The sequence below is a fragment of the Pezoporus flaviventris genome, unplaced genomic scaffold (assembly GCF_033815535.1).
Source record: "Pezoporus flaviventris isolate CSIRO_AGI_PZ_B2104156 unplaced genomic scaffold, CSIRO_AGI_Pfla_v1 ptg000090l, whole genome shotgun sequence".
NCBI classification, from domain to species: domain Eukaryota; kingdom Metazoa; phylum Chordata; class Aves; order Psittaciformes; family Psittacidae; genus Pezoporus; species Pezoporus flaviventris.
In genome coordinates this window covers 5,273,014-5,298,353 of record NW_026892638.1, presented here as the reverse complement: position 1 = coordinate 5,298,353, position 25,340 = coordinate 5,273,014, and the positions used below count along the sequence as shown (strand labels likewise).

At 39.7% G+C, this 25,340-nt stretch overlaps 2 protein-coding genes across 2 annotated transcripts in view; one reads left to right on the top strand and one right to left on the bottom strand.

The window, feature by feature from the left end:
• Nucleotides 1-178: 178 nt before the first annotated feature.
• SGTB (small glutamine rich tetratricopeptide repeat co-chaperone beta) lies at nucleotides 179-24,206 on the bottom strand. Its single transcript, XM_061475817.1, has 11 exons — nucleotides 24,010-24,206; nucleotides 22,718-22,844; nucleotides 17,222-17,325; nucleotides 16,383-16,452; nucleotides 9,376-9,475; nucleotides 7,080-7,184; nucleotides 4,190-4,328; nucleotides 4,040-4,102; nucleotides 2,001-2,038; nucleotides 1,688-1,771; nucleotides 179-441 (listed from the first exon to the last, which is right to left on the bottom strand). Exons 2-11 carry the CDS (start codon nucleotides 22,815-22,817, stop codon nucleotides 330-332), a joined length of 915 nt encoding a protein of 304 aa, XP_061331801.1. The 5' UTR covers nucleotides 22,818-22,844; nucleotides 24,010-24,206; the 3' UTR covers nucleotides 179-329.
• Nucleotides 24,189-25,340, top strand: part of NLN (neurolysin) — a 36,637-nt gene continuing 35,485 nt past the window's right edge. The window contains exon 1 of the mRNA XM_061475806.1: nucleotides 24,189-24,333. Coding sequence (XP_061331790.1) covers nucleotides 24,302-24,333 — 32 coding nt within the window. The 5' untranslated portion in view covers nucleotides 24,189-24,301. The remainder of the gene's footprint in view (nucleotides 24,334-25,340) is intronic.

The window sequence follows — 25,340 nt, the reverse complement described above, 5'->3', positions numbered from 1 at the left end:
TGCTATTATGCGAGATCAGCCCACTACAAAACTCCTCACTCAATAGCCCTGGAGATCAATCTAATGCACATACTGAAAATTACTTGTACTTAGGGATTTTAATAAACCACCTATTAGTGTATTAATTTGCAGGAGTTAACTATACATGAATGGTATGTTCCAAGTTATGTGCAACAGATCTGTTTAACAGATTTATTCTTGTTTGCAAATACGCACAAAGAATTTTCTGTCTTCTATTCAAGCACAAGAGTTACAACGGTGCTTTTTCTACTAACTATGGTACGCATTTTGGGGCTATATACCATTCCAATTCACATGCCTCCTTTAAGTCAGGAATGCTCTTCAGTGCTGCCACTGAAAGATCTGCTCCGGACGTGATTTCTCAGTTGCTCTATGAGCTCTGGATTCTGCTGCTGTATCTGTTGTGCAAACTGCTGCCCCCTGTGTTGAACAGTTTTAAGGAAAATCAAGTGAAAAAAATGACAAGCAGCATTTTCAAGAAAACTGGTCATCCCAATATAACTGAAAGGTATATTATATGACAATTAAGACTGAAGGTAACTTGCTGTATAGTCTTAATCAAGGTATTGACTTTATATCTAGTAAAAGTCTTCTGCAAACAGGATTATCATCAGATCTTCATTCTTTCAGACTATTGCTGCTATTTGATGTAATGGAGGAGAAAGTAAAAACTAAAATTTAGCAATCAATCTGCTCCAGTGATTTGCTCCCTTCTTTTTGTGAGGTTGTTTAAGATAACTGCTCTTGTAGTGAAGCACAGCCTTGTATTAGTTTTTCCAAAAATGCAGCGTGTGGCTGCCAATGCGTACTCGTGAGCAGGACTCCGTTAGTTGAAAGCAAGCATACAGTTACACCTTTAATGTCCTGTGTGACTGAAGTAATGACAGATGCGTCTCTGTAACTGCTCTAGCTTGAGAGTTAAATTAATAGGTGACATTAATTTTATGTAAAATATAAGCATAACACAGGTTTACTAGAAAAGGCAAGTAAAATATGTGACTTCATGAAGAGCTTGTCATGGCTTCTCTCTAACTTCTGCATTTTTGTCCTGAAGTGGCAAAACTTAAAAATACTTCGAAATAGGCTAGAATAAAGTAAAACTGTATGCACTTTACAAGGTCTTTCCTATATGAAAATGGAATTTTTGTGCAGGCTCTTCCAGATGGATTATTGTTACAATATAAAAGCCTTGGGCCCTGTTTTTTGTAAAAGCTACTCATACCGAGTTTTCTGAAGCCTTCCTAGTCTAAACAGAGGGATGCAAGTGCAGCACTTGTTGCAACCTATACAAAGTAAATCTGTAGCTTTTCAAACTAGTGTTTGGGTCATCAGGTAGTAGATTTATCAACCCAATTTAAAAGCACTTGTAGAAGTACTTAGAGATTTAAGGGAGCACTTTTAGTAAGTGGCATCTAGAAACTAAACAGTGTAGGAGAACTAGAAAATGAAACTGAGCACACAGTTCAGTCATTCCAACTAATGGAAACATACAAAGCAAACAAAAAAAGATAGTGGAAATTAAACCTTTTAAGTTCTCAGTTTTAGTAATAATCAGACATATGACAGGCCACAGTATAATTGGCTTGACACTATCCCTTTTAAACAGATGTTACACAATAATGCTTCTACAAATGTAACAGCTAAAAACTATGCAGTTCTTACTTACGCATGGATCAGGCTGGACAAATCTGACAGGCCACCAACACCTGCAGCAGGGCCACCAATGGCGTTGGACATCATCCCTGACATCCTGGAACAGTTAGCACAGCATTGGCATTAGGGTATGCAGGGACCTTCACAGTAAACAATAAATCACCGTTCTTGTTTTAATTGCTTGTAGGAAATAAGCTGCAAGAGGAGGAAACTGCAGTAGTTTATTTACAGTGAGCAAAAATAAAATTAATTTTTATCCACCTTTTCTCTTATTAATTCAAACCCCTAAATACCTCTGTTTTAATGGTACTCTGTTTAGTACTTACAGTTGTTGAACTTGAGGATTCTGCATTAAGCTTGCTGCCTAGAACAGACAACACATAGCTGAAATTATGACACATTTACTACTTAGGTATCACTGAGGAAAATAAGGGAATAAAAAAAACCCAGGAAACATGCTGTATTCTGTGTTCTATTATACAATTCAGCTATGTTTATATACACAAGAGATGTACAGTCCCTAGCAAAAAAATCATCACAGGATGATGAATACATAAAATACATAAAAGTATTTCAAGGACAGAAAGCTGAGACAATTTGTTAAATTATATTAAAAAAAAATAGTTGTTACAGATTCAGACATAAAATAATATAAAAAGCCTGTACCACAAAATGAAAAAAAAATATAATTTCAAGGACAAAAGTTTGCTGTTGTTTTTTTGAGAAAGGTCTGTATCGTATTTCAGTATTTTGTTAATTCTTAGCCTGGATAAACCAGTTTTGCAGTGACTATTACTACTGGGCACAAATTGTTAAGATTACAGGCACAAAATACCGCAGAATAAACCAGAGTGTGAAGTTTTTTCATAGCATGGTTTTGTGGTAACATATCTTCTAAGATACCTGTAGTAAGCATAAGGTTATTTAAATTTCTCATTCGTAAGATACCTCAAAAAATTATATTGCGTTTACCACAGTGTAAGGGTATATATGGACAGATACTATGGGATAAACCAGGTGATGTTTCAAAGTTAATAATCTAGTTCATCCAGAAATCAGTGTTTGTATGAATACAAGACCTACAGGCACAATGCAGTGTCTGCTTATTCACTCTCTTATTAAACATACTACAAACCCCAAATATATGCAATATTTATTTTGTTGATCCGTATCTCTAGACATGTAATCTATATCAATATTAAATCAACTGTTATTCTTGAGTTTAGTTGGATAGAAAATGCCAAATACTGGTCAATTCTATGGGTAATACATGATTTTTATTTTTTTCCTTCTTCTATCAGCAACAGCCTGATCCAGGTTAGGGGACCCAAGAAGGTAAGGCAGAAGTAACTTTGTCAGTCAGACAGCGAGTTATTTTTTTTTCCTTAAAACCAAAAAACTACATCACACAAAAATAATTCATTCATTCCTCGGAGAATGCCCTGTGTTCTCTTCACTTGACCAGGCATCTTCTGGAAATGATGTAAAAAAATCTTTTCCCCATAGTTTCCCCAAGTTTCTCCATATTGAAGAGTACATCTTTGACTCTATAAACAGATGCAGACTGTCTTAGTAGCTCAAGTAGTTTTTGAAGTGGTACACAGAATTACAGTTCTATTTAACCACTAATGTCACTGGAGAACTCACTTCTTCCTTGCCTACCATCAATATTAGTTGGACCATTGTATCGGACTAGATGTATCTCCCTCTTGCATGCAGTGCACTTCCATACAGAAGCACTGGTTGACATGTCCTGTCCTAAGAGAACTACCAGAAGGGCAGTACCTACCTGGGGACAAAACCACAATTTGCCAATGTACTACGTACACTGTAGTGGAAGTAAAGGAATGTACTACAGGTTGTTTATATTTCTTGTCTGCACATCATATGAAGTTTTGCACACTTAATTTTCAGAGATAAACTGAAAGAATTTATCGCAGAAAGAAAGGTCTCTTGGGTATTTCTCCCCAGGCAGAATTACTTCAGTCTTGAATCTGAATCAGCTGCTATTCACTTAAGAGGGGATATCTATGTACTTGTTAACTCCTATATGGAGAATAGCAAAGAAATTTTCACCATGCTGTTGACAAGTGTTTTACTATCATGCCATCTATAAAAACAGCATAGCTAATCTATGCACACAGTTGTTCATAAGCATGATAGAATCAACTGTAAATAAGACAGTTATATCTCCTGTTATAGGAGATTTATGCTTCACTTCTTGTTTTGAGCGTAGAATTACTTAGAAAGTTTAAATGCAGTATAATGAAACCACTGCCATTATAATAAGCATTAGAATTGCTTGTGTTGTTGGAGCTGTTCTTAAAACTTTTTAAAAACAATATGAAGCTTGAAATATACTCACCATACTAATGAATGCAGGATTGTTTATCAAGCTTGCCATGTCAAAACTCAGTCCAGTTCCAGTCTAAAAAACAAATTGCAACTGAAGGTAAGTTTACCTACAAAATCCCCCTTAAACTATTGTAAATAAATAGATACAGAGCTAACTTACAGGACTGGACATGTCTCTTAGTTTCTGTTCTGCTATTTTCAAATTTGATTTGTAAGAGTCATTCTCTGGATCAAGATCCAGTGCTTTTTGATAACTGGTAACTGCTTCTTCATATTTATTCACTGAGGTCAGAGCCAACCTAATATGAAATAAAGAAATCCTGGGTAGAACATAAATGACCATCAAAAGATAATGATACATTTTCTGTTCTATGTAAAACAGTATCTCACAACTAAATTTTAGCTTGAGCTCTAAAGTAAAGCAAGTTTTGCTATTGTGCCACTACTGCTTAGTGTAACAAGCACTTGTTTTTGCAGTAGGGATTATCTCTTAGGAACTCATCTTGTATTGTCTGTTCCATATATGTGCAAGTTTAAAACTCCTTGGCATCATCAAGTGATTCAGTGATAAATGGATAAGTAAGGCAAAGATATTCTTAATATGAGTTTTGCAGCTTCAAGAAACCAAACAACAAAACCACAAGTTTCAGCATAGTAGATTTTTGTCTTGGGATGAGTTCAATGTTCTCCTTTCAGATCTTCTACTTCAACAGCTTGAAAAGGGGCTACAGAGAACAGTAATAACGTTTGTAAGATGCTGTAAGAAACCCTTTTATTGGAGAAGTCTGCTTAATGTTTTGAAAAAGAATCATCTCCGGCAGCTCAGGAGAGCACAGCACAGATCTACCACTCTTGAAACAGTGTTTTCAAATTCGATTAGGTACTACATTTAAAACATTATCTTTGAGCTGTTCCAGAAGTCCATCTGGTTGCAGTTTCTATTATGACTTTTTTATTTTCAGTTTATACTTACGACAAAACTAAACTGATCTTTTCCACATTTTGTGGAAGATCTGTGTAACCCACCTTCAGCTATTCAGTACTCCAGTCCCTCTTTGATATGTGCTGAGCTGCACAGACTGTGTTGATTGGTAAGCCTGTGTTAATGCCTACTAATGGACCTTTGTTTTTTATCTCAGGCCAGAGAGCTTGGTGTGTTAGACACAGTCACAGCCATCACACTCAGTGACGATGAACTCACTAACAGCATGAATCTCCAGGAGCTTCCAGTAACGCTCGTGGATGAACTCATGCAATATTAATGTTTTCTCTCTTAACACAGATACTCCCTTAACACAGTTAGTCCCATAAAAACCATTCTCCCTTTTGGCCCATTTACTTGCCAAAAGTATCTGACCAGACAAAAAATGCAATCCAGTATTTCTGTGATGCAACTGTGGGGCTTTTTTACAGGGAAAGTATGCAAAACTCTGCTTCTTGGAACACAGTTCAAGCCAGAACCAGCAGGCAACAGTTTCTTTGCTCACAATTCCTACCCAGACATGTGCCCCCTTAGGGTCATGCTGGCAATGCACTTTAACTGCCTACATGGCTCCTGTGTCTGCGTATTTCTGTGGCAGTCCTGCATCTTTCTGTGACAGAGTTGCTGCCAAATTCTGAGAAAAACTAACATGTTTGCATAATGCAGTCAGAAAACATAGCTTTCTCATAAGGAGGTGAGGTGGTTTCTGCATGTGTTTTTTTCAGTTACTACTAAATGAGCACTGTTTCCTTATTAAGATTATGCCAGATGTATTATTTTATCCATCTACTGGCAGATACAAGGAATGGCTTGTAGCTCAAAATAAACCCTCTATCAAAACAACCAGACAATAAAAGAGAAAAGAAGAAAAAAAAAAAGTTGCTGATTGCCTAAGAATGATCCCACTTAATGTTGTTTATCAAAAGGCACAATGGTTTTATACCCCTAACTCTAAAATATCCTCCAATTCCCAATTAAATCAATTGTAGCTTCCCTCCATCTCACTGAAACTGGGGGATCTCAGGCTGTCCTTAAGAGTTAAATAGGACAAAACCAATTCAACAGTCCCTAAAATTTCAAAATGAATTAATCATTTCAAAAGCCAGACAGGCTACCTTTGTGTTAGTAAAATAAACTGTGTTGTGGAAAGGTTTCAAGTGACAGAACTCCATCATCTTTGACCTTAAATAAATGCACCCTGGCATGGTTTGTGCCAGGCCAATAAGCATTATCCCAGACAATTTGGGAGCACAGTTCAGAATTTAACACAGGCCAATGCAATTTAGCAATAGATAGTTTGGATGAGGCCACTCCATATTGCAACCTAGACTTAAATAACATGGACACAGGCCATTTTGTGCCAGCTGACCCAATGAACAATCTCAAGCATTTTTAAATTTACTAGCATAGATATAACCTCAAAAGCCTCATGCAGCATTCTGCCTATACCCACAGCATGTCTTATTATTGAAAATGCAAAGCTACACATCTTGAAAGAATGGCCCTTCACTCAAATAGATATCTCATTCAGAAGATTCCTGTATTTTTTTCAGGTAGCACTTAATCACACCCGCCACCTAAAGAGGCTATACTGTTAATCTCTCAGACATGACTGAGGAAAAACTACCAGAGGGGCATAGCTTAGCCTTGCTAAAATACTGGCTTTCAAAGAGCTACTGAACAGAAAAATTAAGCGTCTATTCAGCCAGTTTCAGGATTCTGTTTTCTCAGCAGTATCATTAATAGATTCACAATTCCAACTGCAGAATTTTGATTACTCATAACTAGGTAGGAGGTGCAAAACCACATCATGACTTTGTAAACTAAATTCACAAAATTGATAAATTGAAAGAAAAAAGAATTGCAAACTGATAAAATCTGATATGAAAATGCTGATACCAACCACATACATAAAACTTAAAGCTGGCAGCTTGATATGGTCATCTTCAGAAAATTGCTGCAATTTCAGAACAAGTATGTCAGCTAAGCAGAACAACCCAGCTCCACTATTTCAGAACATGATTTACACTTGGGTCTTCAGTGTTTTCTCAGATTTGTATTAGCTTACCCCATTCTGCCATATGCTTTGCTGTACTTTGGATCTATTGCTATGGCACTCTCACAATCTTTTATTGCTTCAGTGTAGTTGTTGAGCTTACTTTGAGCAGCAGCCCTAAGAGAAAGATGAGAGGGAAAGGAGAGAGCTTTGTCAAAAAAGCAATAAAGTTAAAAAAACCCAAGCTTGGATATTGACACGTCAAGGACCAACTTTCAACTTCTTTAATCTTACTGACTTTTCAGTCACTGTTTAGGTAATGCCTCAGCTTTCCTCAACTAAGGGGGACAAGCAGATGTTCCAAATTAAGTATGTGCTTAAGTTCATTACCAGACTAGGGCTTTAGAGAACACACACTCAACTCTGAGGACACAAAGGGTAAATAGTTATAAGGAGCTGGTTTAGATCCAGCATATGACTATGCGCATAATCATCATAAAACCTATTAGAAGTGAAACTCTCAAGTAGTATTTTACATAAAATTATTGCTCAAGCAGAAGTATTTTACACAATTGGAGTTTTCCAGCAAGAAAGCTGTCATTCTGAAGAATGTTACGATTTTTTCTTGCTCAATTATTTAGCAAAAAAAAAAAAAGAAAAAAAAAAGGACAGTGGAACAGATTAGTAAGCAAAACTTCCCCAGTTTGAAAGGTCTCAAAACATTATTTGTTCTTCCTTGAGTATAAATGACAGTTATTTCCATTTCATAAAGCATTTGTCTTGTTTATTAGGAATGCCAGATGCTACAATCATCACTATACTCAATCCTTTCTCCTGTAATAACCTCCAAATTTCATTTTTTACTTTGATTAAAATCTCTTCTGAATAAGGCTACTTTTATATTTTAAATATTTAGGCTACTTAACAGTTGTCCAACTCCACAGATGCCAGTGGATAAAAGCTGGGGACAATGCTTAGTTTCTCATCTTTGAGCAGAAAATGTTTTTTCCATGTTTACAAAAAATTTATACATCTAGTTTAAAATTGGAGGGCATCTCAGCTCTTTTTCTTACTGCTGTGCATAAAAAACAATACTATTGAAGGCATTATGTCTCCATTGCTCCCAAACTAGCTTAAGAAAGGTAAAAAAAAGGCCTATATTTATTCAAATAACTGTTATCACCCACAAAACTCCAAGCAATTGCCCATCTTCTTTTAAGTAACTTCATACATTACTGTAGTTACTGACATCAGGATTTATTTTTGTCCTCACAGATATGCTACGTGATGATGTAACACACAGTGAAGTATTTTTTCTCTTGTCAATTACAGATTTGGTGCTTAAGCCCATTTTGAGGAAACTTACAGTGATTTTGGAAGGCTTTTGAATCTGGTCTTCTATTTCCATTTTATACCTAAAATCACGTATGTGATCAGTTTTCTCAAGCAAAATAGATGATAAACACTTTGAACCGCATCTTAAAGATGTAAAATACTAGTAAACTACTAATTTCCTTTCTTTTTATGCTTGCCATGAAACACTGAATCTTTCACTTGCATTTATCAGACACTAAACACTGGAGTAATGAAAGCACAACTCCAAAACCAGGAAAATCCTCTGCATACAGTGCCACAAGGCCAGACTGACAGGACTCAAGTTAACACATTGTTCTGGTAAGAGAGGCACTGAAGGCTGTACAGCAGACTGGCTCTAGAGACAGGCTAGTTCCAGTAGGGCTCATAGGCTATGCTGCCTTTGCTCTTATGCTGGTCTTCTGGGCAGTATACTGAAAGAGCGTACTTGTGCTACTGCACCTCCAGACTTTATCTGCTCCCACGTCACTATGTCTTCACTATGGTGAAGAACAGATTATACAATGAAACTACAACCTTGATATTTCTTGAGCAGGTCATGCATAAAACTGGTGAGTGTTGTTTATACAATGCTTGAAATCTTCAAAATAGTACCCACATTGATAATTTTTTTCCAAGGGGGTGTCATGGTATTGACTTAGCGATGGTGAGATAGTGATGGCATCTGAGTCAACACAACACCAGCAAATAAGATTTTTATTACTCTCAACAGACTGCATACCACAGCCTATGTTATGATTAATACAGACAGCCTAACTCACAAAAACCTAATATCAAGTGTTACAAGTAATTTTAAAGCCCATATTACACCTTCAACTGACATGCTGAATGAGCTCACTTTTGCTTTAGATCTTTCATAGAATTAACATGATAACTTTCTGAATAGTGGGGTATTCTACCTTCACATTGTTTTGATCTGCTTCACAATTTATCTTTAAAATAATGTTAATGAAGTTAAGGAATGAAAAGAGTGGTTTTTTGTTTTTTTTTTTACCTGTTGCAATAATAGACTGCATTTTTTGGATCCAGTTCTATAGCCCTAGTATAACAATCGACTGCAGCACCATAATTTTCTTCTTTCATATGATTATTACCTGAAATAAATTATAAAAAGCTTTTAAGCAGTTACAAGATACCATGCTATGTATGAAAGAAATAGAGCAGTCACGTTATAGCACCCATATAAGGAAGTTATGACTCCAGGTTTTTGAAATATATTCTTTTAAGTAGAATTGGCATGGAATAATACAAACAAAACCAGCTACTATGTCTGTAAAGTTTATTATGTGCATTGTAGTCCCCCACATTATCCTTTCCCTTCTTATTTTACTATTTTATACTTTCCAGCTAGTTTCTGCTGTTAAGCAAAGATTACTGTTGAGAAGCATAATTGTAATTGCAGTTCCACTCTAATACAGATTCATCAGTCTTAACTATCTTTGCAAGCCTCATAATCCAACAGGCTACATGTTAACTCCTTTCTGATCTCATTTTCTCATGTCCCAACAACTTGCTTGTAACTATCCATCTAACATGGACAATGAAACAAAAGCAAAACTAAACACTGTGCACTAAAAATTCCGATGCCACATAATTTACTCATCAAGATAATGAAAAGTAGGCATAGCACATGAAATCTAAATGACTCAGAGGTAACATTTATCACTACCAAAGCTCAGAATTTCTACTCTATAATGAAGTTCATATTTCATATTTTTTAAGGCCAGTGGAAAAAAAAAATTAAAATATTACTTTCCTATGTAAAAAAAAAATCTGGAGTAAGGTCTTTCAAAACAAAAGATAGATATTTTACACATTCTTTCCTCCTCAGCACAGTCCAGACCTGGTAGTTTCTTTCTTTCCTGATGACAAAGTAGTAGATAAAAAGTCCTAGTTCAAAGTGCCTAAGTTTAAGGTTGTCCCTGGTCCTGCAGCTATGGATCTTTGGCCTGCTAGGTCCTATAGAAGCCTTGGTTTCCCAGAAATGTCAAGAATTTGTCAGGAAAATGATGCACTTCCGAAGACTTTCTTGTATTTTGGCAAAATATTCCAAATCTCTCACAAAATAAGCAAGAGAAGAAATAGGTCCACAGGTTACTACAGACACAGATAACTGCGTAAGCAAAGGCTGGAAAAGTTCAGTCATTGCAAGAGCTTGACTGATAGAAAGCAAAAGACTGTGCAGCAAGCAGTCCGGTGCCTGTACTAATTGAAAACAACTATACTTGCATTTATTTGTGAATATGGAGGGCTTAATAAACAAAATCAGATTTATGTAACTATCATCAAGATAGTACAAAAATCACTTCTTCCTAATAATGCTGTTCTAGACTGTAATTATAGTGAGCAATCCCTACCAGTGAGAAGGCAAACTAAAAATATAGTTACATTTATGCTGTCAAAACATACAAGTATACTTTGAATATACACAAATACCTAACTGTATCTGCCTCAGTTCTAGAGGCCCACCATCTGCACGTCTTTCCTTTGATCTAAGGTAAGAGTCTGTGTATTAAATTCTGTTGTCAAACTAAAGACTTGCAAGTTAGCTGCACTCAATGAAATTGCAGCAGTTAACATTACTCTGAAACAAAACTGCCATCAATGACTATCAAAGTGGGAATTTCTGACACTGCTCTGAACTAAAGATAACCTGGGGTGCAGGGTAAGTTGGAGCTAGTATCAGCAGGCACCTTTCTTGCTCTCTCTCCAGCTTAAAATTAACTAAGAAAACAGATAAATAGCTAGACCTACTATTTCTGCTGAGATTAAGCAATTCAGGACAAAAGGAAAAGCAACTCTAATACTTTATTTCAATGCCACACAAAAATTCTTAAGACAAAAAACCCCACAAATGGTTATACTTTTCACTGTGTATCTTCTGTAACAAAAATACTACCTATTGTTATAATTTATCCTGTGGTAACAACCCAGATCTTTTAACAATCAAGCCACTGTTACAGCACCAAAACCTGCACATAATCCATGCTCTTACATAGCTTATATTAAGGCAAAGTGTCAAGTGATATACAAGGGTAGACAAGTAAATTATTTACTAGCCTAGAGGGTAGAGTACTTCCTAGTTTTATAATAACCAAGGAAGAAAACTCAGGTATCTGATTCTGATTTGCCATTTATTAGCCAGTTTCTACTGAGAGCAGAGAATAATCAGTCTGGTCGACACAAAGGTGAGGAAAGCTATTCCATTTGTAAGGACATACAAACAGAAATAAATAACAGTTACAGAATTAAAGTATTATAGAAGATAGGGGTCAAATAGATGATCTTAAGGTCCTTTCCAACCCTAACTATTCTATGATTCTATGAAATGGACCTTCTCAAGTTATCTAATTTACCTCCCTAACTCAGGGCAGAGAATACTCATAACTGAAAAGCATGATAGTGGTGAGTGATGACACGTGTGAAAATCATAGAATAGTTGGGTTGGAAAGGACCTTAAAATCACCTAGTTCCAACCCCCCTGCCATGGGCAGGGACAACTCACACTAAACCATCTCAAGCAAGGCTCTGTCCAAACTGGCCTTGAACACCGCCAGGGATGGAGCATTCAGAACTTCCTTAGGCAACCCATTTCAGTGCCTCACCACCCTCACAGTAAAAAACTTCTTATTTCCAATCTAAACTTCCCCTGTTTAAGTTTTAACCCGTTATCCCTTGTCCTGTCGCTACAGTCCTTAATGAAAAGTCCCTCCCCAGCATCCTTACAGGCCTCCTTCAGATACTGGAAGGCTGCTATGAGGTCTCCACGCAGCCTTCTCTTCTCCAGGCTCAACAGCCCCAACTTCCTCAGCCTGTCTTCATACAGGAGGTGCTCCATTCCCCTGATCATCCTCGTGACCCTCCTCTGGACTTGTTCCAACAGTTCCATGTCCTTTTTATGTTGAGGACACCAGAACTGCACACAATACTCCAGGTGAGGTCTCACGAGAGCAGAGTAGAGGGGCAGGATCACCTCCTTCCACCTGCTGGTCATGCTCCTTTTGATGCAGCCCAGGATGCTGTTGGCTTTCTGGGCTGAAAGCGCACACTGCCGGCTCATGTTCATTTTCTCATCAACCAACACTCCCAAGTCCTTCTCCTCAGGGCTGCTCTGAATCTCTTCTCTGCCCAACCTGTAGCTGTGCCTGGGATTGCTCTGACCCAGGTGTAGGACCTTGCACTTGGCATGGTTAAACTTCATGAGGTTGGCATCAGCCCACCTCACAAGCGTGTCAAGGTCCCTCTGGATGGCATTCCTTCCCTCCAGTGTATCAGCTGAACCACACAGCTTGGTGTCATCGGCAAACTTGCTGAGGGCGCACTCAATCCCACTGTCCACGTCAGCGACAAAGATGTTGAACAAGACCGGTCCCAACACCGATCCCTGAGGGACACCGCTCGTTACTGGTCTCCAGTTGGGCATTGAGCCATTGACCACAACTCTCTGTGTGTGGCCATCCAGCCAGTTCTTTATCCACCGAGTGGTCCATCCATCAAATTGATGCCTCTCCAATTTAGAGACAAGGATGTTGTGTGGGACAGTGTCGAACGCTTTGCACAAGTCCAGGTAGATGATATCAACTGCTCTACCCCTGTCCATCAGCTCCATAGCCCCATCATAGAGAGCCACCAAATTGGTCAGGCAGGATTTCCCCTTAGTGAAGCCATGCTGGCTGTCACCAAGCACCTTTTTGTTTTTCATGTGCCTTAGCATGCCTTCCAGGAGAATGTGCTCCAAGATTTTGCCAGGCACAGAGGTGAGACTGACTGGTCTGTAGTTCCGTGGTTCATCCATTTTCACCTTCTTGAAAATGGGGGTTATATTTCCCTTTTCCCAGTCATTGGGAACTTCACCTGACTGCCATGATTTTTCAAATATGGACAGTAGCTTAGCAACTTAATTCTCCAGCTCCTTCAGGACCCACAGATGGATTTTATCAGGTTCCATGGACTTGTGCACATTTAGGTTCTTAAGATGGTCTCAAACCAGATCATCTCCTACAGTGGGCCTAAGGTCTTCATTCTCACAGTCCCTGCGTCTGCTTTCCAAGACTTGGGTGGTATGACCAGAGCATTTGCCAGTGAAGGCTGAGGCAAAAAAGTCATTCAGAACCTCAGCCTTCTCCAAATCCAGGGTAGCCAGTTCTCCTGATAGCTTCCAGAGGGGGCCGACGTTGTCCCCAGTCTTTTATTCGCAGTGTACCTATAGAATCCCTTCCTGTTATCTTTCACATCCCTACCAAGTTTAATTCTAACTGGGCCTCAGCTTTCCTGACCTGGTCCCTAGCTTCCCGGACAGCATCCCTGTATTCTTCCCAGGCCGCCTGTCCTTGCTTTCACCTTTTGTCCCTCTTAAGTTTCCTCAGCAGCTCCTTATCCATCCAAGGAAGTCTCCTGGCCCTCCTGCTGCACTTCCTTCTAGTTGGGATGCAACACTCCTGAGCCTGTAGCAGGTGATCCTTGAATTTCAACCAAGAGTCTTGGGCCCCCCTGCCCTCTAGGGCTTTATCCCATGGAACCTTACTAAGCAGGTTCCTGAAGAGGCCAAAGTCTGCTCTCTTGAAGTCCAGGGCAGTGAGCTTGCTGCACGCTCTTCTCACTGTCCTGAGGATCTCAAACTCGACCATCCCATGATCGCTGCATCCAAGGCTGCCCTGGAGCATCACATTTCCAACCAGCCCCTCCCTGATGGTGAGCACAAGGTCAAGCATGGCACCTCTCCTTGTCAGCTCCTCTATTACTTGCAGAAGGAAGTTGTCTTCCACACAATTGAGGAACCTCCTGGATTGCTTGTGCGGGGGTGTACCATCCCTCCAACAGATACCAGGGTGGTTGAAGTCCCCCATGAGAACAAGGGCCTGCGAACGTAAGGCTGTTCCTAGCTGTCTATAGAGTGCTTCATCCACAGGTTCTCCTTGATCAGGCGGTCTGTAACAGATCCCCACAGTAATGTCCTCCATCGCTGTTCTCCCTTTGATCCTGATCCATGAACCCTGTTGACTGCTCACCTGTCCCCAGACGGAGTTCCATACTCTCCAACCTATCCCTAACATAAATAGCAACTCCCCCTCCCCTGTCATTTCTAAAGAACCTGTAACCTCCCATTCCAACACTCCAGTCGTAGGAGCCATCCCACCATGTTTCTGTGATGCCTATTATATCATATCCCCATAGACCTGCACACATCTCTAATTCCTCTTGTTCCCCATGCTACGGACGTTTGTATAGAGGCATCTGATCTGAACTTCAAATGAAATCGGCTCATTGGCTGGAGCGGCTGGAATATCTCTACATTGCTCCAAGCATTTATTATAGGTGCTGGTGACTGATGGGTGTGTTCGGATGAAATGATTCCTCCCTCAACACACCTAGTTTAAAGCTTTCTTGACCAGCCTGGCAAGCCTCCTATGAAAACAGCTCTTCCCCTTAAACCAGCCCCACCAGCCCCCAGTAGACCTGGCCTCCTAAGCTGAGTCCTATGTTCTAGATACCAAACCCCTGACTATGGCACCACTGTTCTAACCATTTATTAACATGATAAAATTAGGAGTATTAACACGATAGAGCAGCAGGGCAGGAAGTTTTACTTTTATTATGGGAAATTAACCAAAGGCATTTCACGCAGTTCCAAACTGCTTAGTAACGCCCCTGATAGCTGACACTTTAAATGGCCCTTTGTCGAAGTAGAGACCCTTTCAGTTTTTTTCAGTAGAGACATGAAATTGCTTTAGTAACACCATACAAAGAGTAATATGTAGTACGCATTAATTTAATTTCCTCAGTCTTCCACAAACCCATGTGAGCTGACAGATAAGACAGAAGTCAAAGATTTAAACCCCGTATTGCTATAATACCCACACCTGGAAAGTGCTGACTATCAGTACAGCCCAATAATCATATTGAGTGCTACAGGTACTCTTCAATCCCATGAGCTGGCAGTAACACACAGCAAAATGAAAAGCCAGCATGTACAGCAGGTGTATGTTACAACTTACTAATTAATCTTCACTTCTGACCTAACCTTGTTTAATCACTTACCCTTAGAATTCAAGAGCTAATGAATAACTTCACCAATTAGGAAAACTTACTTTCAGAGCCAGTAATGAACTGCATTCATGACTACAGATGGCCAGTTTTAAGTCAAGACAGACATGGAACTTATTGTCAAAAACACCAGAACTTTTTCCACATCAGTATCCTGAAATTTTTGAGAGGATTAAATCTGCTTTGCAATTAGAAACTTAGTTATTTTTCCTAGAAAATTCATATATCTGAAAACACAACACATCAAAAAAATGTGATTTATAAAGCATCCATCCACCTGATAACAATACACATCTGTTATTAGTGCTACATGCCTTCTACCCATCCTCCACTTCTTTGAGACAAATAAAATTGATTCCTTCTTGGGTAGCATTAGTGAAGACTTCTATGCTACAGCTGCTTTTCCTTACATAACAGCAGTAACATTTATCAAAAGGGAAAATAAACAACTGGCTTTTCTGCAGTTTTTACAGAGCACACAAATTATTTCACATATGTGAAATACTAACCCTAGTAAGAATTTTTCGACTAGCTTCAGCTGGGTCAGCTTTCTACCTATGCTTTCAAATTCAGCTAGCACATAACCTTTGATATCGCATAGCCTTTTCAATACATAATAGAAACTTGTGTAGCAATTTCATGGACAAGCAGAAAAATCTATAACACACCAAAAAATAACTGCACATTCTTTAGAGGGTCTACTATTCAGAAATATTGCCCAAGATTTTATATTCTGTCCCTTAGCTTTTACGTAACCTCATGAGCAAGGGAGAGAATAGACTGTATTTTCTTAAACCCCAGGTGGAGCAGTTCACTTAACATTCTTACAACATAACAATCACCAGAGACTATAAGCTTAAGGCTTTGTACAGCCCAGCTGCTACACTATAACTAACCATGATGACCCAAAAGTCTTATTAAAAGAATAAAACGTTTATTCCTATGTTTATTACAAACCTTCATCCTTCAGCTGATCAGCCTTTTCAACATCCTCTGGTAAAGAATCCGAGAGACACAGCATGTCATTCTGTATGCAAACAAACCAAGATTTCTTTAATTAAAATATCTGCCTTGATTTTATCTTAAAAATTGCCTTCATCCTGGGCAGCACTGTATAAACAACCAACCATATTTTCTGTAGCGAACAGGAAGCATGAAAGAATGAAACATCACCAAAACATCCTTACAAGAGAAACACAGCTTGCTTTCTGCTCCTAAAATCCCTTTACGGCTCACCACACACTTTAAAGGACATCAAGGGAAAGAAAGGTGGTATGTCTCTACGGTGATTTTTTTTACTTCTGACTCTCCTACTTGCTAACCTAGTGGCTCCTGTGTTGCCTGTACTGGGGTTCTTAGATCACACATATTATTAGTAAACATTTTTGAAGTTCCCATTTTAAGGTTAGTGTTCACGGGGATGTTTTTAAAACTGAGCAACTTAACTATTTTCAGAAGGGAGCAGAAGCATTAGCAAACTGCAAATGACCTCAAGCACCTTGCAGACATTTATCTCTGGGAACTGCAAAATGCTTAACTGAAAGGTAAAATCCTTCAACTGAGAATGAGACATCCACGGTTTAGAATTTTCTGCATGGATTGTCCAGCTGAAATCAACTCCTCTCACTGCCCCAAAAGATTGTCATTCTGGTAACTTTCACAGAAATTTCACTTTTTCATGTATTCCTTAAGTTTACACGTCATTTTGACCTATACAGCACATCAAGGTTGTGTATACAATATGAAATCTTAGCACCTATTGGGAGAGTAACTCTAGAATCTAACAAAATTCTTACCTTATGAAAAGAATTTGTGAAAATTTCTATCAAATGCTGTGGAGGTGCAAGATGAGTATCTTCCAGGTTAATCTTAAACACAGTCTCCAAACACTGAATTGCAACTTATAAGAGAAAAAAAAAAAAAACAAAAATCAGTTTCTCAAGAGAAGTGTAATTTCACTAATTCATTTATAAATCATAAAATGGTTTGGGTTGGGAGGAACCATAAGGATCATATGTTTCCAGCCCCCTGACTTGAGCATATTCTACTAGACCAGGTTGTCCCTGGCCCCATCCAACCTGACCTTGAAAACTGCCAGAGATGGGGCAACCACAACCTCTGTAGGCAACCTGTGCCAGGGCCTCACCACCCTCACAATGAGAATTTTTATCTAACATCTAATGTAAATCTACCCTCTTCAAACCCATTCCCCCTTGTCATATCACTACATGTCCTCATAAAAAGTCCCTCTCCAGGCTTCTTGAGGTGATTCACTTCCTTATTCAGCTAGTAAAGGTAGCTCTTTGAAACTTCTCATAAAACGAAGAGAAGCTACTTGATCCCCCTAAAACTGGCTTGCAGAAAAATAGTATACGCAATAAAAAATCTATACATAGTTTGGCCGCTATTCTTTAACCAGAATTCTTTTATTTCATTTTTCTTGAAATTTTAATTTATTTCAATTTATTTTTATTTCATTTCTTCTATTTAAATTCTTTCAATCATTTAATGACTATTAAAAAAAAACAACAAACAAACCATAGGGATTTAACGAAAGCACCACAATTCATAATATAAGTATGCACGTGTCATATACTCCACCTCAAAACACCACAATTGCCATATATTTGCATGGCATAATAGTTGGGGAAAAAAGGCTTATATTTACTAATATTTACTGCAAAATATTTATTAGTCTTGGCTTTTTTAGAAAAAAATATGTTTATTTGAAGACACTGTTTATTAACAAAATGCTTCATTAAACACAAGCTATTATCCTATTTAAAAATATATCTGCAGTATCCCTTCATATATTCTGCTATTTAAGGATTAAATGGCCTTCCCAAACCTGCAATAAAGCAAATACACTTACAGTAATCAACCTTAAAAAAAGCAGAGCTAAATACCTAGTTGAAGTTTTAAATGTGCTTACGTATTTTTAGATAAAAGATCAGTGCCAATTACTATATAAAATTATTTGTGTGTGTGTATTCTGCGATTATAGTATCTTGAATTATATCATTATTTCCCTATCATCTTGAGAATCTAGTACAATGCTTTTATTAAGGCATAACATCTAAATGTTTTAGATTGAAAAGTGAGGAGGGAAAAAGAAGACTCTTTCCAAACCCTAGCTTGAAAAGAAAAATGAGGTTTTAAACTCAAACTATATATAAGGGGTAGGTGAATTCAAATGAAGTATCAGTAAAGAGTGAATCTCAGAATTTAAACTGAATTTTAGTCTGATGTTAATATAATAAATACAGTTTGAACTGTATTTGTATTTTAATGAATCTGAACAGTAACCCAAAATTAGAAAAATAAAACTACTGAAAGTTAACTACAGTAAAGCCAGTTTGAGGAGCCTATTTTCTATGGCACAGCTGGAAGAAAGGGGAAAAATTTTACAGGCAGACCTGTAAAATAAAAAGTAAAACCTGGAAGATGTAATTTTCTAAAAATATCTGATAACCTACAACATAAATTATTCAGAAGCAGTAAAGTATGATACAAAATTAATGTTGATAACATGTAACAATTGAATACATTGCTAAATATGCATACAACTTACTCCTACAAATAAATGTTAAATGCTAAAAATTTATTAATTTTCTGGGTTCTAAATTACCCAGCAAGAGTGCTGAAGGACTTGTATTAATCTCCTTTGTCTCCTGCTATGTAGAAAAACTTAACTGTCAAAAAGTAAGCACTGGTTATACTGAATTCAGTATTATATACTAATTGTACTTACTACTAGGCATATCATAAAAATCAGTGGAATTACTATTTATTTGTTTTTTTACATGGCTTAAGAAGAAGCCACTTGCCATAGTATATTTACCAATTTTCCCCTCAAACTTGTTTTTACTTGAAGGCATTCCCTTTCCTGAATGCCTCACCTCTCCTAGTTTTGCATAAATTTAAAACAAAACCTTTATCTTTCCCAAGGCATTAAGTCTGTGACACCAACTCTCTATCATACAGGAGATTTCTGCAAAGTGCAGCAGTGCAAATCATGCTTAAACAACTTAATCCTTAGTATTATTACTACTAAGCATTTCCATGAAATAATCAGTTGTTACAGTGAACTCCCACATTTCTCCTTTAACTGAAAAATGGAATTTATAATCCCTAAAGCCTATCTATCATAGGCATAACAAAATTAGAAGCTCTTAGAAGACAAACCCATAGGTTAAAATAACCACTGGTTAACATGTAAGCCAACAATAGAAACCTGTGTAAAAATAAACACAGACAAACCAGAAACTTCCAAATCATAAGATATTAAGCTGTGAAAGATCAGTAACTACCCTGTTTTACTGTGATACAAAAACCTGACCCAGTAAAGTCAAAAGAGCAAAGACTGGCTTTGTCAGGAAAGTATCTTAAGAGACTGGACTGCCAGCCTTCCATTATCCCATTATCAAAGTGAAGCACTGTCAACTGCTGCAAGCTCGGTATCATCAGTAAGTTGGAAAAGACTTGCTGCACCATGTGAGCTATTAATCTAAGATTTTTCCAGTGCCTGAAGTCAAACGCCTGCTTTCAGAGGCCTAGGCAGTTGCTGAAGGTTGTACTGACCACCTTGCAGGCCTGTACAGAGACCCAGCTCCCCGCTAAACAGCTGGGGCTCACACAAATACCCACTGCCTGACAGCAGAAGCACCTGGGCTACGCCAGAGCCTAGCTTAGAATCACCAGTGCCATATACCACCAAGGATTTTATGCTGTCAAAGCACAAGTTGCAAGCAACAGCAAGGCATCGCAGCAGACATGCAGGCTGTTTTTCACTGAACACTCGGTATTAATTGGGCTGCTGAGGCCCCTTTAGTACTCAGTATCATCTTGCTTCATCTTACACATATCTTCCCCATCTCAAGTATTACATCCATTCCTCTCCTTAAGGGGTGCATTAAACTATTCTGGAAACACATTCACTGCAATACATGGATCTTAGAAGTAATCAAAAAACACCCAAAAACACATCCATGTGCACATTGTAGAGAATTTCTTTCAATCTCACAGAAATAGTTGCTATAGCCAAGTAAAAAAAAAAATACAAACCAAAACACCACCCCCCCCCCGCAACAACAAAACAACCTGTAAACAGGAAAGAGATAACTGCCATTTAAGCACCCTGTATAAAATACAAGTTGGAAGAAGTGAAGCTTCTACTTCATACAACAGAGCCAAGCGCTAACTAGTAGAGATCTGTATCACTGCTCTAGATCTTAGGTTGTAAGGGATGTTATGTTTCTCTGGTCTAATTACTTTCTCAAGATAAGGCGTTAGTATTCTTCATGCAAGCATAACATTCCTAGAGGAAATTTACACTGTCATTGACACTGCTATGTAATTCAAGCATGCAGAATGCAGGTTGTCAATACAAATGGAGCTTGAATACATGCTATGCTGTTACTTTGGTAGTCAATTTTATTTGTGATGCTACTAGGTCTTTTTGTTGTTTTCTGGTGAATGGGAACTGCTTAAATTTCTTCCTGCACAGACACTAAAATCATACAGTATTTCATCTTTTCACAGATACCTAGTAGGTACATAGGTAACAATGAAAAACATCCATTTTTTTTGACATCTTCACCTAACATAAACAATGAGTGGGACTTGGGCTACTGCTACTCCACAGGCACTAGAGATATTTTGCACAACTGAGTCAATTATTCAGAATGCCCGCCTTCTATCCTCTAACACATAGCATATGGTACCATGCTTTTGGCAGGGTATAGCTCTAAAATTAGGATTTGATATCTGTATTAAAATGGTAAGTTTTATATCAGCATTTGAGCACAACTGAGGTTTTACAATATTTTTTTTTCTCAGAAAACAGGATCTTAAAATTGATTTCTTCATATAGACTTTGGCTAAGGCTGCTCTAAGATGTTACCAGGTTAAGTTTTCAGTCATAACCCAATGTTTACCAGTTTTATTATAAAAACAAAATGAATTCTCTGCATCTCTTATTACATGACTTCCAAAATCACTGCCTTCTTTCATCAGCTGAACATAATCTGATACAGGTTAAATTCACAGATGATTACCACTTTTTTCAAGTCTACAAATGCTCCGAATTCTGACGCAAAACCAAATCTTCTGGCTTTTATTCTTTTGAGAGTATCCTTTGAATACCGTGATATAAATGTTTTACTTGCTTATACTAATGAACAACTACTGTAAAATGAATAGACACTGGAAGGAAGCACAATCCAGGTTTATCTTTTTATGTTTATGCCTCTGAGAGGCAGGACTCACTTTGCACCTCAGGGAAATCTACTCTCCACACCTCATATTTTATGCAACTCAGTGATCAACTGCTTGTGTTTACTGCACTGCTGCTCCTAGACTTCCCCCTCTTATACCCAAATTCCTCCTCTGGTGGAGTGACACAACCGAAGACTGACTGAAATAGTGCCGAGGTCTTTTAAATAGATGCTATGAAAAGCTCATTGGAGAATGAAGACTTTCTGTTCTTCTCTTGCTTAATTCCATGTTGTAACACCACCTGTCATGAAGTCTACAAGACTTACGGAAAAGGAATAAGAGCAGTATGAAGGATAAAGACAGATACTAGAAGTTACAAAGACTTAATGAATAACTGTCACGACAGGAATACACAATTAAGTCCATCTTTCTGTACCTATGTTTACTTGGATGTATAACAAAAGCTATGCTATACTGAAAACACTCACTACTGTGTTCTCAAGTGAAAAGGAAATGCAAAGCATTTATGTGATTTTCCATATTCTTAGGATCTACTAACCTTCCCTCATAAATTACACGGAAGTCTTGTAAGTATGAAACACAAATCTTCCTAGATACCAAGCCAAATATATGGAAATTATTTTACTTCCTCTGTGGCCAGCACAGTTACTATCTGACATAAAATGCAGGAAGAAACCAAATATTAAAGTAAAAAGAATCAGCAGGCAAAAATCTGTGGGACATATACACAAACCATTACCATAGTTTGCATTACAGCACTGCTTAACTTGATGTGATTCAAAGTGTCTGCTGTTCAAAATTAAGGTAGCATGCATTGTGTAACTTCAGAACATTTTTAAAATGAGAGATATATTAAAATAATAATCTCAGAAACATTAAGATCATGATCTTATTCACAGAGAATATTCGGTAGTAGTTTCAGTTAAGCCCCTCCAGTTACTTTCCACAATAAGGCACATTGAGCAATTTAACACATGGATTGATGTTATATATATATATATATATATATATATACACACACACATATATATAGTGTTAGCACCTTTGTCACTTACCTTCCAAGCTTTCTTGTTCATCTGGAGTGAAAGTATCCATCTGACTCTGCTCTCTCAGGAAATGGATGACGGCATAGACAAGGCGTTTGACTGATGACATTTTGAAATTGGCGAGTTCCTCCTATGTCTTAAAAAAAACAAGATCTCTCATTTCAGAAAATGAATTTCTGGAGCATTCCAGCATCCCACTGACGTAAGAAGTACACATAATACATCAAAACTTATCCTCCACCAGAAAGCCCGATAAACTGATGCCTTGAAACAAGTGGTGAAACTGTACAGATCAGGGAGAACTCCTACAATCGTCAAGCCTAACTATCAGCAAAACAGCACAGATTTCCATAGATCTATTCCTGCGCAAGAGTTCACTGAGGCTAAAATAATTTAGCATCTTAATTTTTTACATTTTTTTTTCCATTTGGGTTTTATTCTGAGACATACCTACTTGGAAGCTGGAGCACGTGCCAAAATCAAAATCACATTCATAAATACGTCGAGAAACAGAAAAACACTTTAATAGAAGGTATTCTATTCTCTGACATGGTGCTGTTGAATGGGTTACACTCACTTTGGACAAAAACTGGAACACTGCAACGTCGGTGCACACTTGTGATCAGTGACAGGGCTGGCTCAGCCTCATTTACATGCACCATCAGCTGGGACTTACGTAACTCTGAGGACAATTTTAGTTCCGACTTTCCAAGTTATTTTTCCTTAAACCATTTCGAATCACAAGTCCTATCTTTACCCTGTCGCTGGGGAAGCCGGTTAAAACCGAGCGCTAAATGAACAGCAAGACCAAGGCCAACCCTCGCTACATTATTTGCTCTCTACCGCCCCCGCTGTGCCAACCGACCCATGCCGCGCAGCCGCCGCCGAGTACCGGGGGAAGGAGGCTCCTCGCCGGAGAACGCTGTCGGGGTGCACAGCGGCGGCGCCACTGTATTCGGGGTCCCCGTACACCGCCACGCCCCACCGGAGGTCGGCACAGGGTCCCGCTGCGCGGCCGTGACCCCCGTCCCCTCCACACGCTCTCCGCCCACCTCCTCGTCCCACCGCAGGCCCAGAGCCGCTCGCTCAGGCCTGGAGGACTGGTCTACTCCACAGTAGAAGCCACCCCACCTACGCCCACCCCGGCACCGCGGGCATAGTGGTCCTATATCTCTCGCCGCCTCGGGCCCGATCCGCCCCGCCACCCCCGGGCTCCGGCGATGAGGAGCTCCGGGGGCAGGCGGCGCGCAGCCTCCCCAACCCCACAGAGCTGTGCCCACCACAGAGGGCATTGCCCTTACCGAGCGAAACGCGAAAAGCGCCGTCCCTGTCCGCACCGCCACCGGGTGGGAGAGACAAGGGGCACGAGGGCTCGAAGAAGGCAGCGGAGAGTGGAGGTGCCTGCGGTCCCTCGGCAGCGGCGGGAAGGGCGTGAAGAGGTGGCGGAAGCGGATACGCAGGTCGGCAGCGGAAGGCGGAGGCCTGTGCTCGCGGCCGGCCAGAAGGCGGGGCGGCTGAGGGAGGGAATGAGCTTTTCCTCCTCCTTCTCCTCCTTCCACTCCTCCTCTCCTCCTCTCCTGGCGCCCCCTCCCCATGCTGGTCCTGTGTGTGTGCGCGGCTCGCAGGTAGGCGCGGCGGGGTGGGTAGCACGGCGGACCGCGGGCGTGGGGCGCCTCACAGGCAGCCGCGGCTGGCGGTCTCCGGTGTAGGGCCACCGAACTGGGACCCGCTGGAGAACCGAGCGGCCCGCGGCTGATCAGGAGTCCTCGTCCTTCGGGGAGCCGGGCCTGGGCGTGGCGCCAGCTGTCCCCCGGGCGGCCGGTCTGAGGCGGGAGGTGCCAGGCGGCTCTGAGGCGAGGAGCGCCTGCTAGCCGACGGGGCGGGCAGTCGGCCGCAGGTGTGCGGGGCGGGCTCCGATGGGCCAGGCAGACAATGGGCGGGAAACTTCACACCCTGCTGGTGTTACTGCTTCGGATCCTGGCGTGTTTCTTGCAGACTGTCCTCCACGAAACAGCCTCCGTTGTGTGCCTTCAGGTGGGCAGGGCGGGTGGGGCCAAGTCTCCGACTTGTGCACCGAGGATCAGCCGTTCCGCAGGAGGAATGGGCAGGAAAACAATAGAGTGAGGACTAAGGCAGTAGCAGTGAGCTCTGCAGCAAGGTGTATGTGAAGGGAGACCCAGCAACATGGGTTTAATGGCTTTGTAAAAAGGTGTGTCGCTACTTCACATTGTATGTGGGGGAGACGAGTACAAATACATTGTCAAAGACTTATAAAGGATTGATTCCTTTCTCTTTAACGAATGCTAGCTCTAAATGGACCCAGAAAGGGTGTGGGAGAAGGCCTGTATTCAGTTCTAGATGAGCAAGACAAATGAGGAGCATTGCTGAAATAAAAGAGAGCAGAAGAATATAAGCAAAGCAGCATGTTTAACAGGGAACATGGAAATAGTAGGAGGGTCACAGCGTAAATACATTGTGGTAATGAGGACTGAGCTGAATTTGAGTGTAAAATTACGAAGATGGTTATTTCTTGTGGGCTTTTGAGGAATGGCACTTGTGTGCTTACTGCATGAAACATACCATTTTTGTGCTATTTCATAGCCTTTGTTCAGGTTGAATTAGGATTGAGGGG

Bases quoted from the DNA above. Each gene is read 5' to 3' on its own strand.
- SGTB (XM_061475817.1), bottom strand. From the start codon at position 22,817: ATGTCATCAGTCAAACGCCTTGTCTATGCCGTCATCCATTTCCTGAGA. The intron at 9,476-16,382 runs GTTTGTAATAAA...AATTTATTTCAG, and splicing joins TGATCAGCTGAAGGATGAAG to GTAATAATCATATGAAAGAA. The intron at 7,185-9,375 runs GTAAAAAAAAAA...TCTTTCTCTTAG, and splicing joins GCAGTCTATTATTGCAACAG to GGCTGCTGCTCAAAGTAAGC.